At 40.8% G+C, this 21,168-nt stretch overlaps 1 protein-coding gene across 1 annotated transcript in view; it reads left to right on the top strand.

Annotated features, from left to right (window-relative positions):
* Nucleotides 1–18,559, top strand: part of PIK3AP1 (phosphoinositide-3-kinase adaptor protein 1) — a 153,330-nt gene extending 134,771 nt beyond the window's left edge. The window contains exons 14-17 of the mRNA XM_006831192.1: nt 3,475–3,630; nt 7,904–7,974; nt 9,002–9,120; nt 18,139–18,559. Coding sequence (XP_006831255.1) covers nt 3,475–3,630; nt 7,904–7,974; nt 9,002–9,120; nt 18,139–18,199 — 407 coding nt within the window. The 3' untranslated portion in view covers nt 18,200–18,559. The remainder of the gene's footprint in view (nt 1–3,474; nt 3,631–7,903; nt 7,975–9,001; nt 9,121–18,138) is intronic.
* The last annotated feature ends 2,609 nt before the right edge of the window (nt 18,560–21,168 follow it).

Below are 21,168 nucleotides of genomic sequence, written 5' to 3'. Positions count from 1 at the left end.
AGTTAGAATCCACTCAGTGGCAATGGGTTTGTTTTGGTATTTTCGGTTAAGGACTCTTGGTGACACAGTGGGTTAAGCATTGGGCTGCTAACCAAAAGGTGATGGTTAGAACCTACCAGTTGTTCCCTGAGAGGAAAATGAGACAGTCTTGCTTTGATAAAGATTTACAGCCTCTGAAACCCTGTGGAGCGGTTCTACTGTGTCCTGTAGGGTCACTATGAGTTGGAATCTATTCAACAGCAGTGGACATTCCAGGAATTTTCACACTGAGTTCCTTGAGGTGCCTCAGGGCTGCTCTATGTGCTGTTGTTGAGGGGGTGGTGTTGAGAAGATGTTGAGAGTAGAGGAAGGTGGGGAGTCAGGGGTGAAGGGATGGGCTGGATTCAGATTGAGACACAGCGGGCAGTTAGGGTTAGGGGTAACTTACTCTGCTTCTACCATCATAAATCACAACTGGAGTCCACAATAGTGCTGGGTAGGTTCGGACCCCAACCTTTAGATGAGCAAATGAAGAGCTAACCATTTGTGCCACCCAGGGCTTCTACCATCAGAGCTCCTTTAAGAAATCTGTTCTTCATATTGAGCTTGTAAGAGGAAAGAATTCTGCTTCACAAGAAACAAAAAAGCAGTTGAAAACCATTGCTATCTGGTAATACTGACCAGTAGGAAGATTAGAGCTGATGAATGTCATTTCTGCTTGAAGGACCTTTCCCAGGACTGCAATCCACTCTAAATATAAGTCTGACTCTATTAATTTGGAAATCTCATTTGACTTAGAAAAGAAGAATAAAAGAATATTTTCTATAATTTGGATTAGTTTACCAAAGGTCATTAAAAACTCAGGGTATACTCATAATCATTTGCCAGTCTTTCTTCAGGCCTAGGGAACTGTTTTGCCTTTCCTGGGAGGATGCAGAGCTTCGATGGCACAGGAAATCAGAGGAGGACTGGTGTGACTCCTGACTTAGGGATGTTCATGTGTGTTTGACTGCCCTGGCCCACAGAGAAGACACTATTGGTGTTCTGGGTGTGTCTGTGAGCAGTCTTGGGCAGGACAGAGGAGCTCGCTGGACCCCAGCACTCTGGGTTCTGATCCCTGTTCTGTCATTGAATCACTTGTCATTGACTCCGGGGCGATTCTGCAATTCCTTTAACCACAGTGTGCCTCACTTTCCTCATCTGTGGTTATACCTGAAGCTCAAATAAATAGGACAATGGATAATTATTATTCCTGTTGGTGGATCTCTTTTCAAAGAACAACAGAATTTTATAGACATTTGGATGGGCTTTGATTTTTAAAAATTTGGACCCCCCTTTCCCCCCTGTACAGGCAGTCTTGTACTTGCTCTTTATTATTCTGTAAATTGACCCTCATTTTGAAATGATTGAACCAATCCCTACTCACAGCTAATGCTTTAAAATCACCTTCACATGCTGCGCATACGTGCAGCCTTTGAATCATTAAAAAAGCTTCGAGCCTTTTCTTGTATTCAAGTAAGGCTAAATAAGAACTGTATGCATTTGTTTGACTTATCGACACCCTGAGGAATGGACCTTGCTTGAAATCCAAAGGCTACCTATATGAGTATATTCTACCTTGCTTCTTCATAGAACTGGTTGACCTCATTAAAGTTAATTAAGTAGACAAGAGTCTTTCTTAAACAGGTTGTTAAAATAAAGCTAGGTCAGACTATTCTCTGTTCAACATTCAATGGGGGCTTTCACTGCACAGTTGTAACCAAGGAAACTCTAGGACGTGAAACAATCTGCATTACACAAAGACCTGAAAAGTTGCTCTATACTTGAGCCACCTGTCAGATTGGGAATGAGGAGAGCTAGTATTTACATAAGCCAACAATCCACACTTTAACAGCCCTGATGAAGCCCCACCCACTGTATGACTTGGGCTGCCCTGACTTGGAACGTGCTTTGTTAAAAATGTTCTAGTTTATACATTTACCTGTCTTGGCTGACTTCTGGCTTTGGCAAGCTAGAGCCACCTCTGGACTCTCTGAACTTCCTGCTGCACCCTCCTCATGGAAGGGATGAGATGGAGGAGGAAGTGGTACTGTGACAATAAGAGCCCAGGCTCCCAAAAGTCCAGCTCAGCTTATACCCCTTCTAGAGACCCTGCCCCCTGGGTTTAGGAAAGTCCTCTATAGTGAGAGGGTTTGTGTGTGTGGGTTTGTTATCACTCTCATTGTATTCTTTTCATCATCAGAGGTTTTTCTGCTCACAGAGCCCAAGGGTGGAAATCTAGGGAAGAAAAAAGAGAAACCACTGGGCAGGGTTGGCTTGTTAATACTTTGCATTATGGGCGCTAAACCCATCAGACAGCCTTGCAAGTTCCACTTAATCATTCACAGGCCTGTTGGACCTGCTTCCATGAGCTCTGTTTCGCTCTGAGTCATTGCTATTCATTGTGGACCCATGAGGCACTTTGGAGTAGTGGTTAAGAACCTGGACTTTGGAACTTGAGTTCAAATCCCAGCTCCCCTCACTTACCAGCTGTGTGACAGGGGCATGCTATTTCACTTCTTTGTACCTCAGTTTCTGCTGGGAACAATGATAATAGTGCTTACTTGAGGAGTTTGTGAGGATTAAATGAGCTCAAACCATGGAAGCACTTAGAGCTGTGCCCGATGCATGGAAATCAACCAAGCCCAATCCATTGCCATCAACTCAATTCTGACTCATAGTGACCCCATAGGACGAGTAGAATTGCCCCATAGCTTCCAAAAATGTAAATCTTTACAACAATAGACTTCTACATCTTTCTCCTGTGGAGTAGCTTGTGGATTTAAACCACTGACGTTTTGGTTAACAGCTGAGCACTTGACCACTGCACCACCCGAAGCTCACCCTATAAGCATAATCAATGATACATGCAGCCACACTCCTCAAATAAGGGCAGTAATTCAGAGAGGCTGACTGAGCTAGTCAACTTCCACAGCTGGTGACAAATATTCCCTAATCCCATAGTCTTTCCATTATTCTCTGTTCTAAGGAGCACTGGTATGAATTGGGCTCTGGTATGAAGTAGTTATGAATTGGGCTGCTAACCTCAAGGTCAGCAGTTCAAAACTACCAGCTGTTCTGCGGGAGAAAGATGAGGCTTTCTTCTCCCGTAAAGATTTACAGCCTCGGAAACTCTGTACAGGGTCACTGTTAGTTGGAACCAAATCCACGGCACATAACCACTGCCACCGTTCTCTGCTCTTGATTGGCACACAGGATTCTGTAGTTTCAGTACTTAGTGGTGCATGGGTCCTGTTCATAAGCTAGTCTAGGGTTCCCTCTCCTCCTGTTTCCCTCCCTACTTTCTCTCTCTCTCCTCTCGTTCCTCTGCTTCCCTCCCCACTCCATACCTTCCAGGTTCAGGTAAGGGAGGCAGGTGGAGAGGCTGCCACTGAACAGTTTGGTAAATGGTACTCTGGGGTCCTGGAGCTCATCCCTCTTTTCCTCTAATTGCAGACCTGGAGATCACAGTCCCAATTCGGCACTCCCAGCACCTGTCTGGGAATGTGCAGTACGGCGTCTACGAGAGTGGCCCCCGGAAAAGCATCATTCCTCTCAGAACAGAGCTAAGACGAGGAGACTGGAAAACAGACAGTACCTCTAGCACAGCAAGTGAGCAGGGCTGAGCAGCTGGGGCTTGTGGGCCTGTGCAAACATTCTGTTGTGAGCCCTGGAGGTCTCAACTGGAGCTGGTTTGGGTGTGAGAGGTGTAAGGCCTGAGAACATCCCACCAATGCACTCTGTTGTCACGGGGCAAGCTTCCTGTACGCAGATACTGCCAATGCGAGATTGCATGAGAGTTATTTCTCGATTCCTTTTATGAACAGCACAATCTAATAATAGTAATTGTTGTTGTTGTTTAGTTGTTGAGGGCTGTCAAGTTGGCTCTTACTCATAGCAACCCTGTCTAGGGTTTTCGAGGAGCAGCTGGTCAGTTTGATCTTGTGCTAGCAGCCCAGTGCGTATCCTACAGCACCACACCAAGACTTTAAAATAATAATGTCGTTGTTACATGCTGTCGAGTCAGTTCTGACTCATACCAACCCTGTATTGGGTTTCTGAAGAGCAGCTGGTGAGTTTGAACTGCCAACCTTGTGGTTCAAACAGACCTTGCAGTCCAGCCCATTGTCTTGCAGCGCCATACCAATAGTTGACATTTATTGAGCCATTCCTATTTGCTCTGCCTCTTCTATAGATTGATTTAATTCTCCTGATAACTATAAGAGATGTACAGTGGCCTTTGTTTCCCCCTGAGGACATTGGAGTCTTAGTGCCTTGCCCTAGTTTCAGGGCTAGGTTAGTGGTAGAGCAGGAATGTGAACTCAGGAAGTCTTCCATTGCCTCCCACCTGTGGCAGAACCAGGACTTGGAAACAGGTTCATTCTAGTTCTAACCCCTGCTGAGAATTTGCATTACCTACTAAGTCAGATTCTACATATGAGCAAGATACCCAGTTGATTTGTACAGATTCCTAGGCGATTCTTGTATATGAATGAAATTCAATATGGTAGTGGTGGTGTGCTGTGGAGTCAGTTCTGACTCATAGCCCCCTTGTATAGCCTTTCTGAGGCTGTAAATCTTTACGGGAGCAGAAAGCCTCATCTTTCTCCCATGGAGCAACTAGTAGATTCCAACTGCTGATCTTGCTACAAGGGCTCTTTGAAATTCAGTGTATCTGGGGTGAAAGGCAAATTTTCAGCAGGTGGTCAAACCGGAATGAACTGGTTCAAAGCCCTGGGTAGAAATCCTACAAAGTCAGAAAACAACAGTCAATTTTGAGAATCTTGACTTCACAGCCGCTCTGAGGGTCTAATTAGGAGATGTCTCCTTTTGACTGAAAAGCTTGAATAGGAGTCTGATTGCAACAGCCAATAGAGGCTGCCGTGCAGGCAGAGCCGTGGGCTTTGTTCTGTACTCAGGGTGGTGGTAGCGGACTCTGAATGCACTGGCTTCACAAAGCAAATAGATTGAGTTTTCCTTCTTTTATACATTTGGTTGTCATCATCAAAATACCAAAGAAAGCTACAGAAGAGCAGAAGAGAAGCTGAATTCCAAGGCCATCTGACCTATGGGTTCTTAATCATTTTTTTATCACAAATCCCTTTGATAATCTGATATATGCTGTAAATGTACCTCCCAGAAAAATTCACATGCATGTGTATGTACACTACTACACTACATACACAATTTTGTCCGTCCATGGACTTAAGAACCTCTAAACTGGTCTCTTACTGTGTAGATGGGATATTGCAATCCAGAAAGGGAGTTTTGTTCAATGTCACAAAGCCATTATGGTGATGGGGATTCAGGCCCAATGCCTCATTATAACTTTAATGTACTGAGATGTCAGCAAGCAAATGACTGATCCAGGAAGGAAAGATGGCAGGGCAGTGAACCAGGGGAGCCAAGGTTCAGAGCCGAATGTCAGAGGTTACAGATTTAAGAATATGAAGGGAAGGGATCATGGAACCTAGTGAGTATGAATTTCTGGAGCCATAGAGCCAATGCCTAGGACAGTTTTTCACTCCCTAGAAGAGAGCCTTTGGCTTCATCGTGAACTATAAGCCGTGATGAAGGACGTTGGAAGATTTAGCCGCAGAAGGATGGGGCCTCATGAGTCAGAGGGGTTACTTCTTTTGGGAAGTCCAGGGAAGGTTTTCGTAGCATTTGTCCTGAGCATTGAAGACTGAAGAGTTTTCAGACTTGTGCAAAGGGGTGGCCTGGGAGGAGGGAGAATGAACAAGTGAACAGTTTGGGGTGTAGTTAACAGTGAATGTAGTTTACACACTCCTTGGTATGTAAATTCAAAATCCCTGGGTTTATATTATAATCCAAAATTAGAATTTTGATCTGCTCTCATCTAAATTAATTAGAATTTGAAATCATAATAAAGTCACAACAAAGACTTTTTTTGCAGTTGTTATACATGAGCATGAGTCAAAAATTATATAAAAATTATCTGCACTCTAGCTGTAGAATTTATTTCAATCAACTTTTAGAAAAGACAAATACATTATTTTTCAACATAATCTCCTTACTTTTCAATACACTTTGTCTGTCTGTCAACAAGCTTTAGTATTCCCTTTATTAAAAAATGTTTTAGGCTGAGCTTTGAGCCCCAAATGCACCTCTGTCTTCACTTCTTCATCAGAGGTGAACCTTCATTCTCAAAGGCTGCTTTCAGGGGACCAAATAGGTGAAAGTTCGATGGAGCAAGATCAGGACCATAGGGAGGATGCTTTAACACCTCAAAACGAAGTTTTTGCAGAGTGTCAACAGTGAGGGCAGATGTGTGGGGACGTGCATTATCATGAGAGATCACAAAGCCCTTGGATAGCAGTCCTCTGTGTTTAATCTGAAATTTGGACTTCAACTCTTCAGTGAGCATCTCACTGTAACGAGCAGTGTTGATTGTTGAACATTTTCCCTCATAGTGTGATCAAATACTGACCCTTGAGAGTCCCAGAAAACTGCAAGCATTAATTTTCCAGCTGATGGTTGGCTTTTGAACTTTTTCTTGGTCAGTGACTGAGAATGTTTCCATTCCATACTCTGCCATTTACTCTCAGGCTCATAGGGATGAATCCATGTCTCATTACCAGTAATGATGTTTAAAAATAAATTTTTTTACCTTCCTTTGAGTATCCTTTGAATTTTGTTTGCAGATGTCCACAGTCACACCTGCACAGCAGTGACCTTGAGCAAAAAGCACTGCTAAGACAGTGCAGCCAACAGAAGTTTTCATATAACTGGAGTGCAGATAAATTTTGATTCTCTTGTATACACGCTGCTGCTGCTGTTGCTGCATGCCATCCAGTCAGTTCTGACTCAGAGACCTGGGTTTTCGAGGTTGTAAATCTGCCTGGGAGCAGAATACCTCATCTTTCTCCCTCAGACAGGCTGGTGGATTCAAATTGTTGACCTTGTGGTTAGCAGCCCAATGCATAACCCACTAGGCTACAGGGCTCCTTTTATATACCTATAAATGAATGTAATTATGAGCTGCTTTGGATGTGGCAAATCAGCAAGCCTAACGTATGGCAACACTGTTAGAGGCACATTGATGTAATTACTGTGTTAGTCAAAATCTCCTCGTTATGTTGGTCAGCTTTGATTCTTCCTTCCTTATTTGCTAGATGCCCATGTGTTTGAGTTTATTTTAATATTGTGCTGTTCAACAAGGTCTCCGCTAGCCACTGTGGCAATTTAAATTTAAGTTTTAAATAGAACTTGAATAAAATTTAAAATTCTGCTCAGTTTCACTAGCCACCTTTCATACTGGCTGCCATGTTGGATAGGGAACAATGGAACATTTCCACAAAGTTCTATTCAACAGCACTGTTCTAATGATACAGGTGATAAGTTCCCAACTCAAAAAGCCTTGAGACCCAAAACTCACACAGTCGCAATTCCTATCATGAACATTATAGTTTTGAATTTACGCTTTGTGTCAAGCTGCCTGACCCCTTACTCGAAAGTGTGTGTGTGTGTGTGTGTGTGTGATGCGTGCTCATGCTTGCTATAAATCCGAAATAAGTGAAGAATGACAGCAACGGAATTTGTTTGCAGAGTTTAGAAGAAACAACTGGGGATTAGAGCACCTCTGCTTCCTTGCTGTCAAATGGGTTTTCATTGGTATTCGATGCAATCATGGCTTGAAAGCAGCCTCAGTAAATGGTCGCTATATTGAAAAACGGTAATCAAAAAAATGGGACTATTTCATTTGATACTGAAAGAAAAGCTGAACTCTACTTTTAAAAATCCCATATTCACAGCTTATGCATTGTTCCTATTGGTAAAAATAACTATGTGTGAAAGTTCTGCATTTTATTTTAGACTGGGAGAGTACACAGTCTATGTGGCTGATTTTGTTTTCACCCATTAGGCAGCGCCAGTAACCGGTCCAGCACACGGAGCCTCCTCAGTGTGAGCAGCGGGATGGAGGGGGACAATGAGGTGAGAGTCGGGAACCCCACTCCCACTTACCTCATCTAGTCAGGGACCACTTCAGTGTAAGAAACGGAAATCCACTCAGACTAGCGAAGCCAAAGAAGGCATCTGTGGGAAGGAACTGGGTGAGTCTTGAGGGAGCCCAGGACCTCAGTCAGCAGCTCTGAGGCCATTGCTCCCCGTGTGTCCCCAGAACAACGTGCTCTGATATCTCTGTTTCTCGCTGGATGTCCGCTGCTGCTTCTCTCATTGAACACTGACTTTTCCACTTCTCCATGCGCAACAAGGCTTTTGAACAGATTTACCTCTGACCCCAAACATAGGCCCCAGACCAATTTAGCTAACTTTGGGTCAGGTTGTCTCCCTGATCCAGTGAGCAGTGGCTGAGATGAGTGAGACTGTCTGCTACCAACCCATCAGATTCCCTGAAGAAGGTCTGAATACTAACTCCTCTAGTACCCAACTTGTGGGTCACTCACAGTTCTGTTCCTCAAAAAGCAACATTTGTTTAAACATAGGTTTTCTCAGCTTTACCCTGGTTATGAAATAGTTAACGTGCTAAGTTGCTAACTGAAAGGTTGGAGATTCAAGTCCACCAGAAGTGCCTTGGAAGAAAGACCTGGTGACCTACTTGAGCCAAGCCAGCCATTGAAAATGTTTTTTTACTCTGATACACATGGGGTCACCATGAGTTGGAATCGACTCAATGACCACTTGTTTTTTGTTTTTCACCTTAGTTATATAGAACCAAATTTCTCAAGCTTCAATATATATAAGAATTACCTAGAGGTCTTGTTAAAATGCACATTCTGGTCTAACAGGTCTGGGGAGAAGTTCCAAGGGAGGCTGCTGGTGCAGGTCTTCAGTGATGTTAGGAAAGTTGCTTGGATATTGCTGGATGGTAGCCAGTCAGTTTATGCATAACTTTCAGCCACACCTGAGGAAGGCTGAGGAGCTGTGGAGATAACTGGTGTCCAGCTATACTGGCTGCTTAATGTAATTTTCACTTTTCTTTCTCATCTGTTTGCTGTAGGATAATGAAGTTCCCGAGGTTATAAGAAGTCGTAGTCCAGGCCCCCAACAGATAGATGGAATGCCAACTGTGCCCCTTGAAAGACCCCCCAGGGTACCTCCTCGAGCTGCTTCACAGAGGTAATACTGAAACTGATTATGAAATTGTTCCTCACTTTCTGATTTCCAGGGGAGAGTAGGATTTGGGGATATCTAAGATGCGGTGCTGTAGGATAAGCAGTGATCTACTCACTGCAAGGTCCGTGGTTCAAACCCACCAGCCACTCCTCGGAAACCTTATTCAGGGTCTCTAAGAGTCAGAACCAACTTGACAGCACTTAACAACAAAACCAACAACGACAAGATGTGGTGTAGGATCAGAACTGCTAACTGCAAGGTCAGTAGTAGCTCAAATTCAACAGATTCTTCTTGGAAACCCTATGCAGGACTGCTGTGTGTCTGAAGCTACTCAGTGGTACTTAACACCAACAACTAGATGACATAAGAATGGAAATGGAGTTGTGGAAATGCTTAACTTTTGATACTGTAGTTCTGCTGATACTTCATTAATTTAACTGATGCTTTATTCAGTTGCAAATATTTTAAATAGTAAATACATACTCTAGAAATGAAATATATTGATAAACATCAATTATTGAACAATTTTGCTTAGTTTGGCTAGAATTCCGCTCCTTATTAACTAATGCCCTTTGCTGTGTTGTGGGGACTGTTGTTAACACATGCTTACAGGGGAACAGGAGATAAAAGGGTATTTGGAAATGAAACTAAAGTGTGGCATGGTAGTGGGAAGCATGGATCTTGAGCCACAGTACCTGCGTTCAAGTCTCTGGCAGCCAGCCATTTATGAACTTGGATGAACTATGTAACTTTCATGAGTTTCAATTTCCTTGACTATAAAATGGAAATCATAATAGAACTTCTTCAGAGTTGACCAATAGGAAGAAGTCGACAATGTAAGTGATTTTTATATAGGAGAAGAGTAAACAGATGGAGATTTGAAGATGCATATTAGACAACAGTTTGATGAATTGGGCTCTGATGTACATATTTGTTTTATGTGATACTTGGGTCTGCTGGCACCTTTTTAAGATCTTAGGGAGTCACAGGAAGTAGTGTGTCTGCCAGTGGACCAAGGATCCTGTGGGAATAAAAGCGTAGTCTTGTCTGAGGAATTGCATTCTTTGATGTTTAAAATATAATGTGAGCAGGAAAAAAGGATAAGAAAGAGGGAAGCTTTTTTTTAATTTCCAGTAAGGGGTTTTGAATTTTGCAATTTTTAACTCAAATGAATGTCATCAGTAGAATCTGTGCTGAGCAAAGTACAAGGAAGCCTTTCTTCCTGTTTGCTGGAAAGAAGAGCTGACTCTGTGCCGAGTAGGTTTGCATTTCTCTTTTTGCTGTTTCTCACTTTTCTTTGTGCACCCAGCAGTATTCATGTACCAACACTGGTCCCACAAACACCCTACAATTCCAAGCTATATCATATTCACCAGGCTTGTTTTGCACTGGAAAACTTACATTAAAATATGAGCCTGAGAAGGAGCATTACCTATAACCTAGTCCAATCCTCTAAATTTAACTAGTATTTTTATTGTTTGAAAATTATTATATAGTTGATGACGTGGAAGAGACGCTCACGGAGAGGGACTATAGTAATAAATGAAAGTACTATTTGATTACCTTTCATCAGATACTATGCTAAACACTCTAAAGGCATTATCTTATTTAATTTTCTTCATAATCCTTAGAGGCAAATATTTAATATCATTCTATTTTGCAGCTGCAGAAACAGACGCTTCAGACTGGGTTGAGACTTGCTTTGTATGGCAAGTCTAGGTACACCTAACTCCAACCCAGTGCCTTAGTCATTATTTTATATGTGTCCAAGAAAGTCTAGGCATTAAGGGAAGAGATTTAAGATTCCAGACCTTTTTACTGTTGAAGGTTGAGGACTTTGGAACCAGTTGTCTAACTGTAGCAAGGTACAACAGTTGGCAAGCCTGAAATCATAGCGACAGAGATTCAGCAAGATGTTGTTAATGGGAAAGAAAAACAGAACAACCATGGGAGCAGGTTCCAGATATTAAAGGATAGAAACTAAGATGCATTTCAATGTGTAGAAAGACAGCAAACAAATTGTTTTGGAAATCTGGAAGCCTATTGTGATGAAATGATAAAGGTAGGCGAGAAGAACAAGAAACAATTTTTTACTATTGCAACCATGTTCACAAAGAAATCTGTGAGTGATAGAGCTTGGGATTTGGGTGTATTTTAGTTATGAAAACATACTTCTAAATATGCAATCATTTTGTAATATGTATGCATTCTTCACAATAAAGTGAGATCTTTGAGCAGAGAATAAAATGGGCCTCTTTCTTGAATGGCTTAGCTGCCTGATCCACTTTCAGACAGGGAAGGAGGCTAACCTTGGGGGCCTCTCATCTTCCAGCTCTAGAAATTGGCAACTCTTAACTCTTTCTTGGCATGTCAGCATAATGCACTGGACCGCAAGGTTGATTGGAACCACAAAGTTGGTGGTTCAAACCCTCTTGCTGCTCTTTGGAAACCCTATACGGGGTCATTATGAGTTAGAATGAACTCGAAGGCACTTAGCAATAACAGGAACAACCCTCTCTTGAACACCTTGTCTTCTCCCATACAAGGGAGCACCAGAGAATACAGACTTCATACTACTACTCATTTTATCCAGTCCTGGTCCATTTCTCTGCTCACTCTGCATGTTGTCCCCAGAGGAGCTCTGGTAGCGTAGTGGTTACAAGTTGGGCTGTTAACCTCAAGGTCATCAATTCAAAACTACCAGCTGTTCCATGGGCGAAAGATGAGGCTTTCTGCTCCTGTAAAGATTTATAGCCTCAGAAAACCTATACAGGGTCGCTATGAGTCGGAACTGATTCCACGGCACATAACCAACCAACCAACAGTGAAAAACTACAGATCTCCATCTCAGTGTTCTATTTCCTACTGTTTACTGGGGATCTCCACACTGGTACTCTCATCCATCTGTTAGTTTGCTCTACTGTGGTAGCTCGTGTATTGCTATGATGCTAGAAGCTATGCCACCAGTATTTCAAATACCAGCATGGTTATTCATAGTAGACAGGTTTCAGCAGAACTTCCAGATGAAAGCAGACTAGGAAGAAAGGCCTGGTGGTCTCCTTCCAAAAATTAACCAATGAGACTCTTTTGGAGCATAATAGGATGTTTTGTGACTCACTTGCTTTGGACACGTCATCAGTGAGGGATTAATCGCTAGAGGAGGACATGGTGTTTGGTGAATTAGAGGGCCAAGGAGAGCTGAGGAGACCCTCTCTGAAATGAATTGGCACAGTAGCTGCTGTGATGAACTTGAACATGTTGATGATCACAAGGATGACATAGAACCAAGCTATGTTCTGTTGCACATAAAGTTGTCATGAGTTAGTCAACTTGATAGTAGTTGGCTGACTATCTGTCTACACACTGATGTCCCACAGGTATCACAAACCTAAAATGTAAATAATTGCTTTGCCTACAATTTCTTCCCCACATTGCCTTCTCATAAATTCCCAGCCTGAGATAATGATCCCATTCTCTCCCTTCCTCAAGCTCCAGATCTGGAACTCATCTTTGATTCCTGCCTCCCTCGCAGCTCCCACATCTACGGTGTCTACAGGCTCTGTCCATCGTGCTGCCCTTTCAGCTCTCAGATCCACCCCCTCTTCTCCATCTGTCAGTGTGAAGTTCATCATCGTACGTGCCCACACTTATCTCTGCATCCAGCCGATCCCTCCTCCACATTGCAACCAGAGTGCTCTCTCTAAAACACAAATAGCAGATGATGTCACTTCCTGGTATAAAAGCCTTGAAATTTAATTCTAAGATTTTTAGCTTGCCCTGACTCCATCTAACCTCAAGTCCCACTCATCTCCCTTATTCACCTGTACTCCATCCCTTAATAATTCCCCGTGAGCTGTACCATGTTGTACTGCTGAGTCTTTGCCCAATCTTTCACCTGGAATGCTGTCTTCCAGGCAATCTAATCTCTGCTTAGAAAATTTTTACATATCCTCTAAGATTCAGTTTAGACATCCCTTCCTCTATGAAATGAATCCTTTTCTGATGTTTCTATACAAAATACCTTCTTCTGGTTCCACAAACACCTCTACTATAATACATTTCACATTGTGGTCCTTGTTTATATCGTCTCCTCAAGTGGTCAGTGAGCTGTTTCTAAAGTATTTCCATGTTTTTAAATTCATTGAGGCTTGCTTTGTGGCCTAATATTCATTGAGGCTTGCTTTGTGATCTATTCTGGAGAATGTTCCATGTGCACTGGAAAAGAATGTATATTATGTTGTTGTTGGGTGGAGTGCTCTGTATATGTCTATTAGGTTAAGTTGGTTGATTGTATTGTTTAGTTCTTCTGTGCCTTTGTTGGGTTTCTTTCTAGCTCTGTCCTTCATTAAAGTGTTGCACTAAAATCTACTATTATTGCAGAGTTGTCTATTTTTCTCTTTAATTCGGTTAGCATTTGGTTTATGTATTACGGAGCTCTTTTGTTGGGTGCATAGATACTTATTGTGGTCATGTCTTCTTGTTCAGCTGACCCTTTAATTATTATATAATGTCCTTCTTTGACTCTTATGGTGGTTTTGCCTTAAAGTTTATTTTCTCAGAAATTAGTATTGCCACTCCTGCTCATTAATTTGATTATTATTAGTTTCATATATATTTTCTCCATCCTTTGATTTTTAGTTTAGTTTTGTTTTTGTATCTGAGGTGTGTCATAGGCAGCATATTGATGGGTCCTGTTTTCTTATCTATTCTGCTACTTTCTGTCTCTTGTTTGGTGCATATAATCCATTTACATTCAGTGTAATTGCTGATTGGTATGAATTGACTGCTGTTGTTTTGTCGTGTGTGGGTTTGTGTGTGTGTGTGTGTGTGTGTGTGGTGCTGCTGGTATCTTTGCTTCACATAATTTTCTGTGCTAAATTCATTTTGCTTATGGGTTTTCTTGGTTGCTGTTTTAGGGTTTACCAAATCTTTATAATTTTTCTCTTTATTAATTTTTTTAAGAGCTAGGTTACTGATTTTCATTGAGGTTACCCTATAATTTATTAATTTCTTCCCAAGTTTAAAATGATCTGTTCTACCTCTAAATCTACTTGACTTCCTCATAAAGTTTTGTAACTATACTATTATATTGATTCCCTCTATTTAGTTGTGATTTTTGTTGTTGTTACAAACTGCTATCTTCAGTTCCCTATTTTCAGTCTTGTAGGTTTGTTTTACTTTGGATACTTCTATATACGGGTCGGAGCACAGTGTCTCTGTACGATCAATACTGAACTGTGAACCACCAAGTCGGTGACTTGATCCCACCAGCTGCTCTACAGGAAAAAAGATAGGCGTTCTGCTCCCACAAAAATTTATAGCCTCAGAAATCCTAAACTGGCTTCACTGTGAGTTGGAACCGACTTGACAGCACTTAATAACAATGACAACAACATATCTGAGTTGACTTCTGGGTGGTATTATTATGTATGTTAATCTCAGGTTGTTATCTGCTGTTTTTGGTTCTTTGTCCAAAGAATTCTGCTCAGTATTTTCTACAAAGTTCATCTGGGTTTTGCAATTCTTTGAATTTCTGTTTATCTGAAAATGTCCGAATTGCATTATTATATCTAAGGGGAAATTTTGCTAGACATATGCTTCTTGGTTGGCAATGTTTTTCTTTCAGAGTTTAATTTATGTCATCCCATTGCCTTCTTGACCGCATGGCTTCTGCTGAGCAACCAGTGCTTAGTCTTATTGGTTCTCCTTTGTAGATAACTTGTCTGTTCTTCCAAACTGCTTTCAGGATTTTTAACTTGTCTTTGGTTTTAGAAAGTTTGATTATAATATGTCTTGGCATTTTCTTATGGGATCTATGCTATTTCAAGTTAATTCTGCTTCCTGAATGCTTATCTTCTTGTTTTTCATGATGGTGAAATGTTCTTTCAGCGACTTTTCAAAATTTTTGTCTCTTCCTTGTTCTGGAATTCCAATCACATGCAAGTTATTCCTCCTGATGGTGTCCCGTATAATTCTTAGACTTCCTTCAGATTTTTTTGCTCTCTTTTGTGATTGTTCCTTTAATAGGCTAGTATTGAGAAATTTGTCTTCAAGCTCATTAATTTGGCCTTCCATTGATTCAAATCTACTGTGCCCTTTGAATGTATTATCTATTTATGACATCTTAGTATTAATCTGTATTTCTATTTGCTATTTTCCAATTTTTTGTTTATTTTGTCAGTTTATTCTTTGTGTGTTTCCCTGAATGCTTCTAAAATTTTCTCTGTGTTTTCCTTGATTTCATCTGTAACTTTCTTGATCTTTCTCTTGATCGGTTGAAGGTACCTCATCAGATAGTTTAAATACCATTTCTTTCTCAGAAAGGTCTTCTGGCTTTGTACTTTGACCATTTCTTTGATCCACTTTGTCTTGTTTTCTTGTGGAAACTGAAGTGTCTGTTTTCTCTGAGGTATTGTGTGGAGTCATTGTATTTGTATTTAATTGATATTGTATGTTGGTGTGTACTTGATCACTCACCATCTGCCTCCTGGTAGGTGTGATAGACCATGGAAGTGAGTGCACAGTTCTCTGCTATTTGTGTAATGCAGTTTAGGATGAGTTTGGCTGGTCTCGGCTACTGTCTTCATTGTAGGAGTGGCCATTGGCCTTTGCCATGTGGGTTGGGCTGATGGAGGTATGGATATGGTTGGACTGTATGGGCATGGTTGCTGTCTCCCTACCAGTGGGACAAATTAATAAATAAATGAGGAAGAAAAAAACAAACACAACAACAAAGATGAAAATAATAGAGAAAAAGATCAAGAATCAGAAAGAAAAAAGAATTTAATAACTGAAAAGAAAAAAATGGGAAAAAATAAAAACAGGAAAAAATAAAATATAGGGGGGAAAACCCCTCTAAAAAACCCCCAAAAAAAACTGGGGAAGAGGAGAAGAAAAGAAATAAGAGAATGATTGTGGTGGTTATGTGCTGTGGAGTCAGTTCTGACTCATAGCGACCCTATATAGGGTTTCCAAAACTGTAAACCTTTACAAGCAGAAAGCCTCATCTTTCTCCCACATAGTGGCTGGTAGATTTGAACTGCTGACCTTGAAGTTAGCAGTCCAACTCATAACCCACTCTGCTACCACTGCTCCTATATTAAACACATTGTTGTTGCAGTTAAGTGCCTTCAAATTGGTTCCAACTTGTAGTGACCCTGGTTTCTGAGGCTTAAAATCTTTGCAGGAGCAGAAAGCCTTGCCTTTTCTCCTGTGGAGCGGATGGTGGGCTTGAACCACAGGTCTTGTGGTTCACAGTCCAGTGCTAATCATACGAAGCCACCACACTCCCATAGTAAATGCATAGTAGATAAAATATTCGCCATGAGGAAGAAAGGTATAACAAATGAATTTCTATACTGGTGTAGGAGTCCTTGGGTGGTACAAACAGTAAAGCACTTAACTACTAGTGGAAAGGTTGGTGGTTTGAACCGTTCAGTGGTGTCTTGGAAGAAAGGTCTCCAGATCTGCTTTGGAAGATCACAGCCTTGAAGATTCTTTGGTGCACAGTTCTACTCTGACACATATGTGGTCTCAATGAGTTGACATCGACTCAGTGGCAACTGGTAAACCCTTACTTAGGTAACAAGTGGTATCACCTGATTGTGAGTGTCTGTTTGTTTTCACTGCATGAAGCTCACTCACTCTGTGACAACCACACAAAACCATTTATTCACCAGGGCAGGAGGACCTCCTGAGGAGGATATCCATGGCTATTCTTTTCTACTTCTGCCTCTCTCTTGTTCCCAAGACAGCTTCTCTTTTCTTAACTCTTCAGTCATTTCCTTGACCTACGCAAAACTTGTATCCAAGAGGCGTTAGTAAATATTTGCTCACTGATTGATTAAATCCTTAAATGCGTAACTCCAGGGTTACACCATTCAATTACAGTCTCTGACAAAGCTCTCTTTCTTGACTTGTTGACTTGCTTCCAAGAGAATTAAATATTGGTTTTACAGCGCATATGTGGAAATGCTATCTGAAATCATTGAACCTGTCTGTAAAAAGACTCACCCAGGTCTATCTGGAGTATCATTTAGGAGTATCCAAGAATGATATGAAATATCTGGCAAGTGGAGTTCAGGATGACTCACACCTAGAGTGAACAGTAATTCTAGAATGAACTACAGGAAATAGTGATGAGAAGCCAACTTTGGAAGTTCTCAGTTCTATTCCCAGTGGATCCCTTTACTGCAGCATTTCTCTTGCCTAGGTTACTCTATGCTAGAATCACTGGTGGGGTAGGGAACACTCTTAATATATTTTAAGGTTTAAGCCTTTTCTTCTACAGATTATGAGGGAATGGGTCTTGGATGGAGCCTGGGACTTATTGGTATTTTATAAAGCTCCACAAGTGATTCAGGAGTCCATGGCTGATGCAAACAGTTAAGCATTCCACTACTAATCAAAATGTTGTTGGTTGGAATGCGTCAAGGGGTGCTTTAGAAGAAAGGTTGCTGATCTTCTTCCAAAAGGTCACAGTCATTGAAAATGCTCTGGAATGCAGTTCTACTTTGAAGCACATGAGGTCGCCATGGATTGGAACCAATGCATTAGCATCCAGTTGCAAGTAATTCTAAGGGCAAAGACTCATGAGCCCCAGCTGACTTGTCTAGACTCAGAAGTCTATATGTGTGGCCGGCCTCATTAACTGAGGACCATGCAGAGTCTTTTGTCTGCAATAAATTTTGTATGCCTAAGAACTGGCATGGTGCTATAGGACAAGCACTCTGCTAACCACAAGTTCGGCAGTTCAAACCCAGTTGCTCCTTGGAAACCCTATACAGGGTCACTATGAGTCAGAACTGACTTGATGGCACTTAACAACAAGAACTACTTAATCAAATTAGTTTTTTTTAACTTTATTTAAAAATAATTTTAGTGTATTAAATATGTAACAAAAACATTCGTCACTTTAACCAATTTTAAGGGTTCAGTTCAGTGACACAGTTGCATTCACCATATTGGGCAACCTTCACAAAATCAGGTTTTTAATAAAATTACTTTTATCTTTTATTTCAGGCCTCCGACCAGGGAGACCTACTTCCATCCTCCTCCACCTGTTCCACCCAGGGGTCGCTGATTCTACCTCCTAAAACTTGCCTGATCCAGGACTTTAAGACTCATGATTTTCAGCCTGTTAATGATGGTCTTCACGTTGAGTATTGTGGGCATGACTGCTGACCTTAAGATCCTCTCTCATGGCTGATAATGTTGTGGTCCTGCCCTGCTTGTTTGGACTATCCTTGAAGAAGACAATATCAAGGCACGAAGAAGTGAAAAACTAAGGACTTTATTCACCATTGCCAAGTGTATTAACTTTTGTTTGCCAAAAGGATGAAGACTTAGTTGGAATGCTTACCTCTCATTTAGTTTGTCAGAAGTCTAAAAGATTGACCAGAAGTATACTTTACAAGTGATTTGACTGGAGTGCACTTATGTTGTTATTGTTAAGTGCTGTTGAGTTGGTTCTGACTCATAGTGACCCTGCATAGGGTTTCCTCTAAGGAATGGCTGGTGGTTCTGAGCCTCTGCCCTTGTGGTTCTCAGTCCAGTGCTTATCCTACACATTACTATTTGCTAGCTCCAACCTAATATCTAGAAGTGGTTATGATATAAAATTTTTAGTATTAAGATGATAAGTGTCCTAATTTAAATTTTTTTTCTTAACTATGCTATGGATTCAGCAAAGTTTAAATGTCAGGACTGGTCATGTACAACAGGCTGGAAAATAATTTAGAGCGGGATTAGTCCTAATCCCTCCTTATATAGAAGCAAGCCTGATGCTCCTCAGAAATCTAGAGCCAAGGGTACTCAAGCGGGAGAAGTTGCACTAGAATCCGGGTTGTTGACTCTGGGTTATCACATTTCCCACTTTCTATCTCTAAATAACTAATGCCTCTCTCTCAAGAAATGACCCAGATGTAGAAATTCAATCAGAGACTGATTACTGGCCTTCTAGAAGCTTCCTTCTTCCATATCTCCCATGCATGGAACTACCAAGTATTTTCCTCAATTTGGGAATTTAGACTTTGGTATTCTTTTAACATAGTGTTACTGCCAGGGAACATCTAAGAATCTGAAGCCTGGAATACCAGGGACCCCATTTATTACTCTATGACCTTTAGAGGTCTTAGTTCTGGCCAGAAGGAAGAGAAGATCCTTGGCTTTTTTTCTCTCTACTGTAAGGTCAGAAGAGGAAGGAAGAATCCTAAAATAGAAGTGGTATTCTGCTTCCGTACACACCTATTACCCTAGGTCTGGACAATCTGTGTAGAAAATATAAAGCTTTAAATATGTCATTGTTTCCCTGACACCTAAGTTTACTTTCAAAGCACATATCCTTAATTTGATATGCTAAACATAAAATTATCAGACCCATTTCTTTAAAAAATGCCAGAGATCTGGTGGTTTTCCTTAAAAAAAAAAAAAAGGTATTCTCCATCCCATCCAAATACATTAAAAACCATGTTATTAGTTATCCATTTAAGTATGATTTTGTTGGGTCCTCTTCTGATGATTAAAAGTTCTTTCTCATTTTCATTTCAAAGTCCAGTTTAGGGCTTCCATGACTCATCAGACAAGGATGCTTATTCAAGTGAACAACCTCTGGAGTCTGGAGTATTTACTGGTAGAAATACACTATAGCACATGTTCATCTTGAGAGTGTGCAAGTTAATGAGCACAGTGCCTGGCACATAGCATCCATTCCGTGAGTGTGGCTTCAAGGATCACCTCATTCTCCTTGGTACTTACATGGTAGAAATAGGGTAATGTGAGATAAAATGAGAACCAAAAAACTATAACGCTTGTATGGTTGTCCTTCCTCTATTTATACAGTCTCCATTTCCAGCACTTAACTTGACAAAACCTGTTTTTGTGTATCCAATGCTTCCAAGGTCCCTTTTGTATGCCAATTTAGATTTTTGTACAATCTCAAATGAACAAGTATTTAGCTCAGTAACATGGCAAAACCTACTGCCAGCCAATGGTGTTCCCATCTTTATTTGTACAACACTGCAATATTTGAGTATTTTACTGCATTTTAGTTTGATATGAAAATGAGTAGAAAACATAAAATTGAAAGTGTTGATGAGAAGCATGGGTATTCTGAACATGATACACTTGAGACATGGGAATGATTAGGAATACCAAATCAAAAGTGGCAAACCTTAGAACCTCACTGGGTGCTTATTGAATATCCAAGTTGGCTAGGTGTGTGTTCACTCAAAAAGGAAAGGAAGAAAATGAAATAATTTGGATGAAATTGAACCTATATTATGAAAGAATGGCTCTAATCGTGATGTGTAATTGAGTGTAATTTTTTTTTTCTCTCTAGGAATAGAACCAAGGATTATAATATTAATTTATTCAACTCCCACCTAGTCAATTTTTGAACATATTTTCAGGAATACATTTTGTAACACAACCATAGTCTTTCATGACCAGAAGCTAAGGTTTAAGTGTTGTTGTTGTTGTTGTTGTTAAGTGTCATCAAGTCATTTCTGACCCATAGTGACCCTCTATAGGGTTTCCGAGGAGCAACTGCTGGGCTTGAACCGCAGACCTTGCAGTTCAAACAGCTTTGCAGTCTGGTGCATTAACCCACAGTGCCACACCAGGACTCCAAGGTTTAAATAGAGACTGTTAAAAGGTTTTCTAAATGATGATTTAGGAGATAACTGCTGCCACCATCTTTCAACATTTTACAACTGGCTCAATAGAAAGTGAAGTCATGGGTCATAGTCTCTGCTATTGTCACTCCCCCTACCTGTACCTGATGAAATGGCCCTTGACTTGGAGGCCAACCCTGTTCATCTTGTATGTAAAAGTGTGAATAGATAACCAAACTGAGCAACAAGGTTTTAAAACTAAGAGATTGCTGTTATAATCAAATCATTTAATTGGGCATATTTAATAATGTGAATAATCCCTAATGCTTTGCCATAATTAGGCAAAGTGACAGTGTATTAAAGGCTTCAATTAATATTTTACAAGTCAAGCTAAATTTTGTTTCTTGTTTTGGTCCCTTTTTTTGGTTTGTTTTATTAT

This window comes from Chrysochloris asiatica, unplaced genomic scaffold, assembly GCF_000296735.1.
Source record: "Chrysochloris asiatica unplaced genomic scaffold, ChrAsi1.0 scaffold00003, whole genome shotgun sequence".
In the NCBI taxonomy this organism is placed as follows: Eukaryota; Metazoa; Chordata; class Mammalia; order Afrosoricida; family Chrysochloridae; genus Chrysochloris; species Chrysochloris asiatica.
This window is presented reverse-complemented; position numbering and strand designations above follow the sequence as displayed.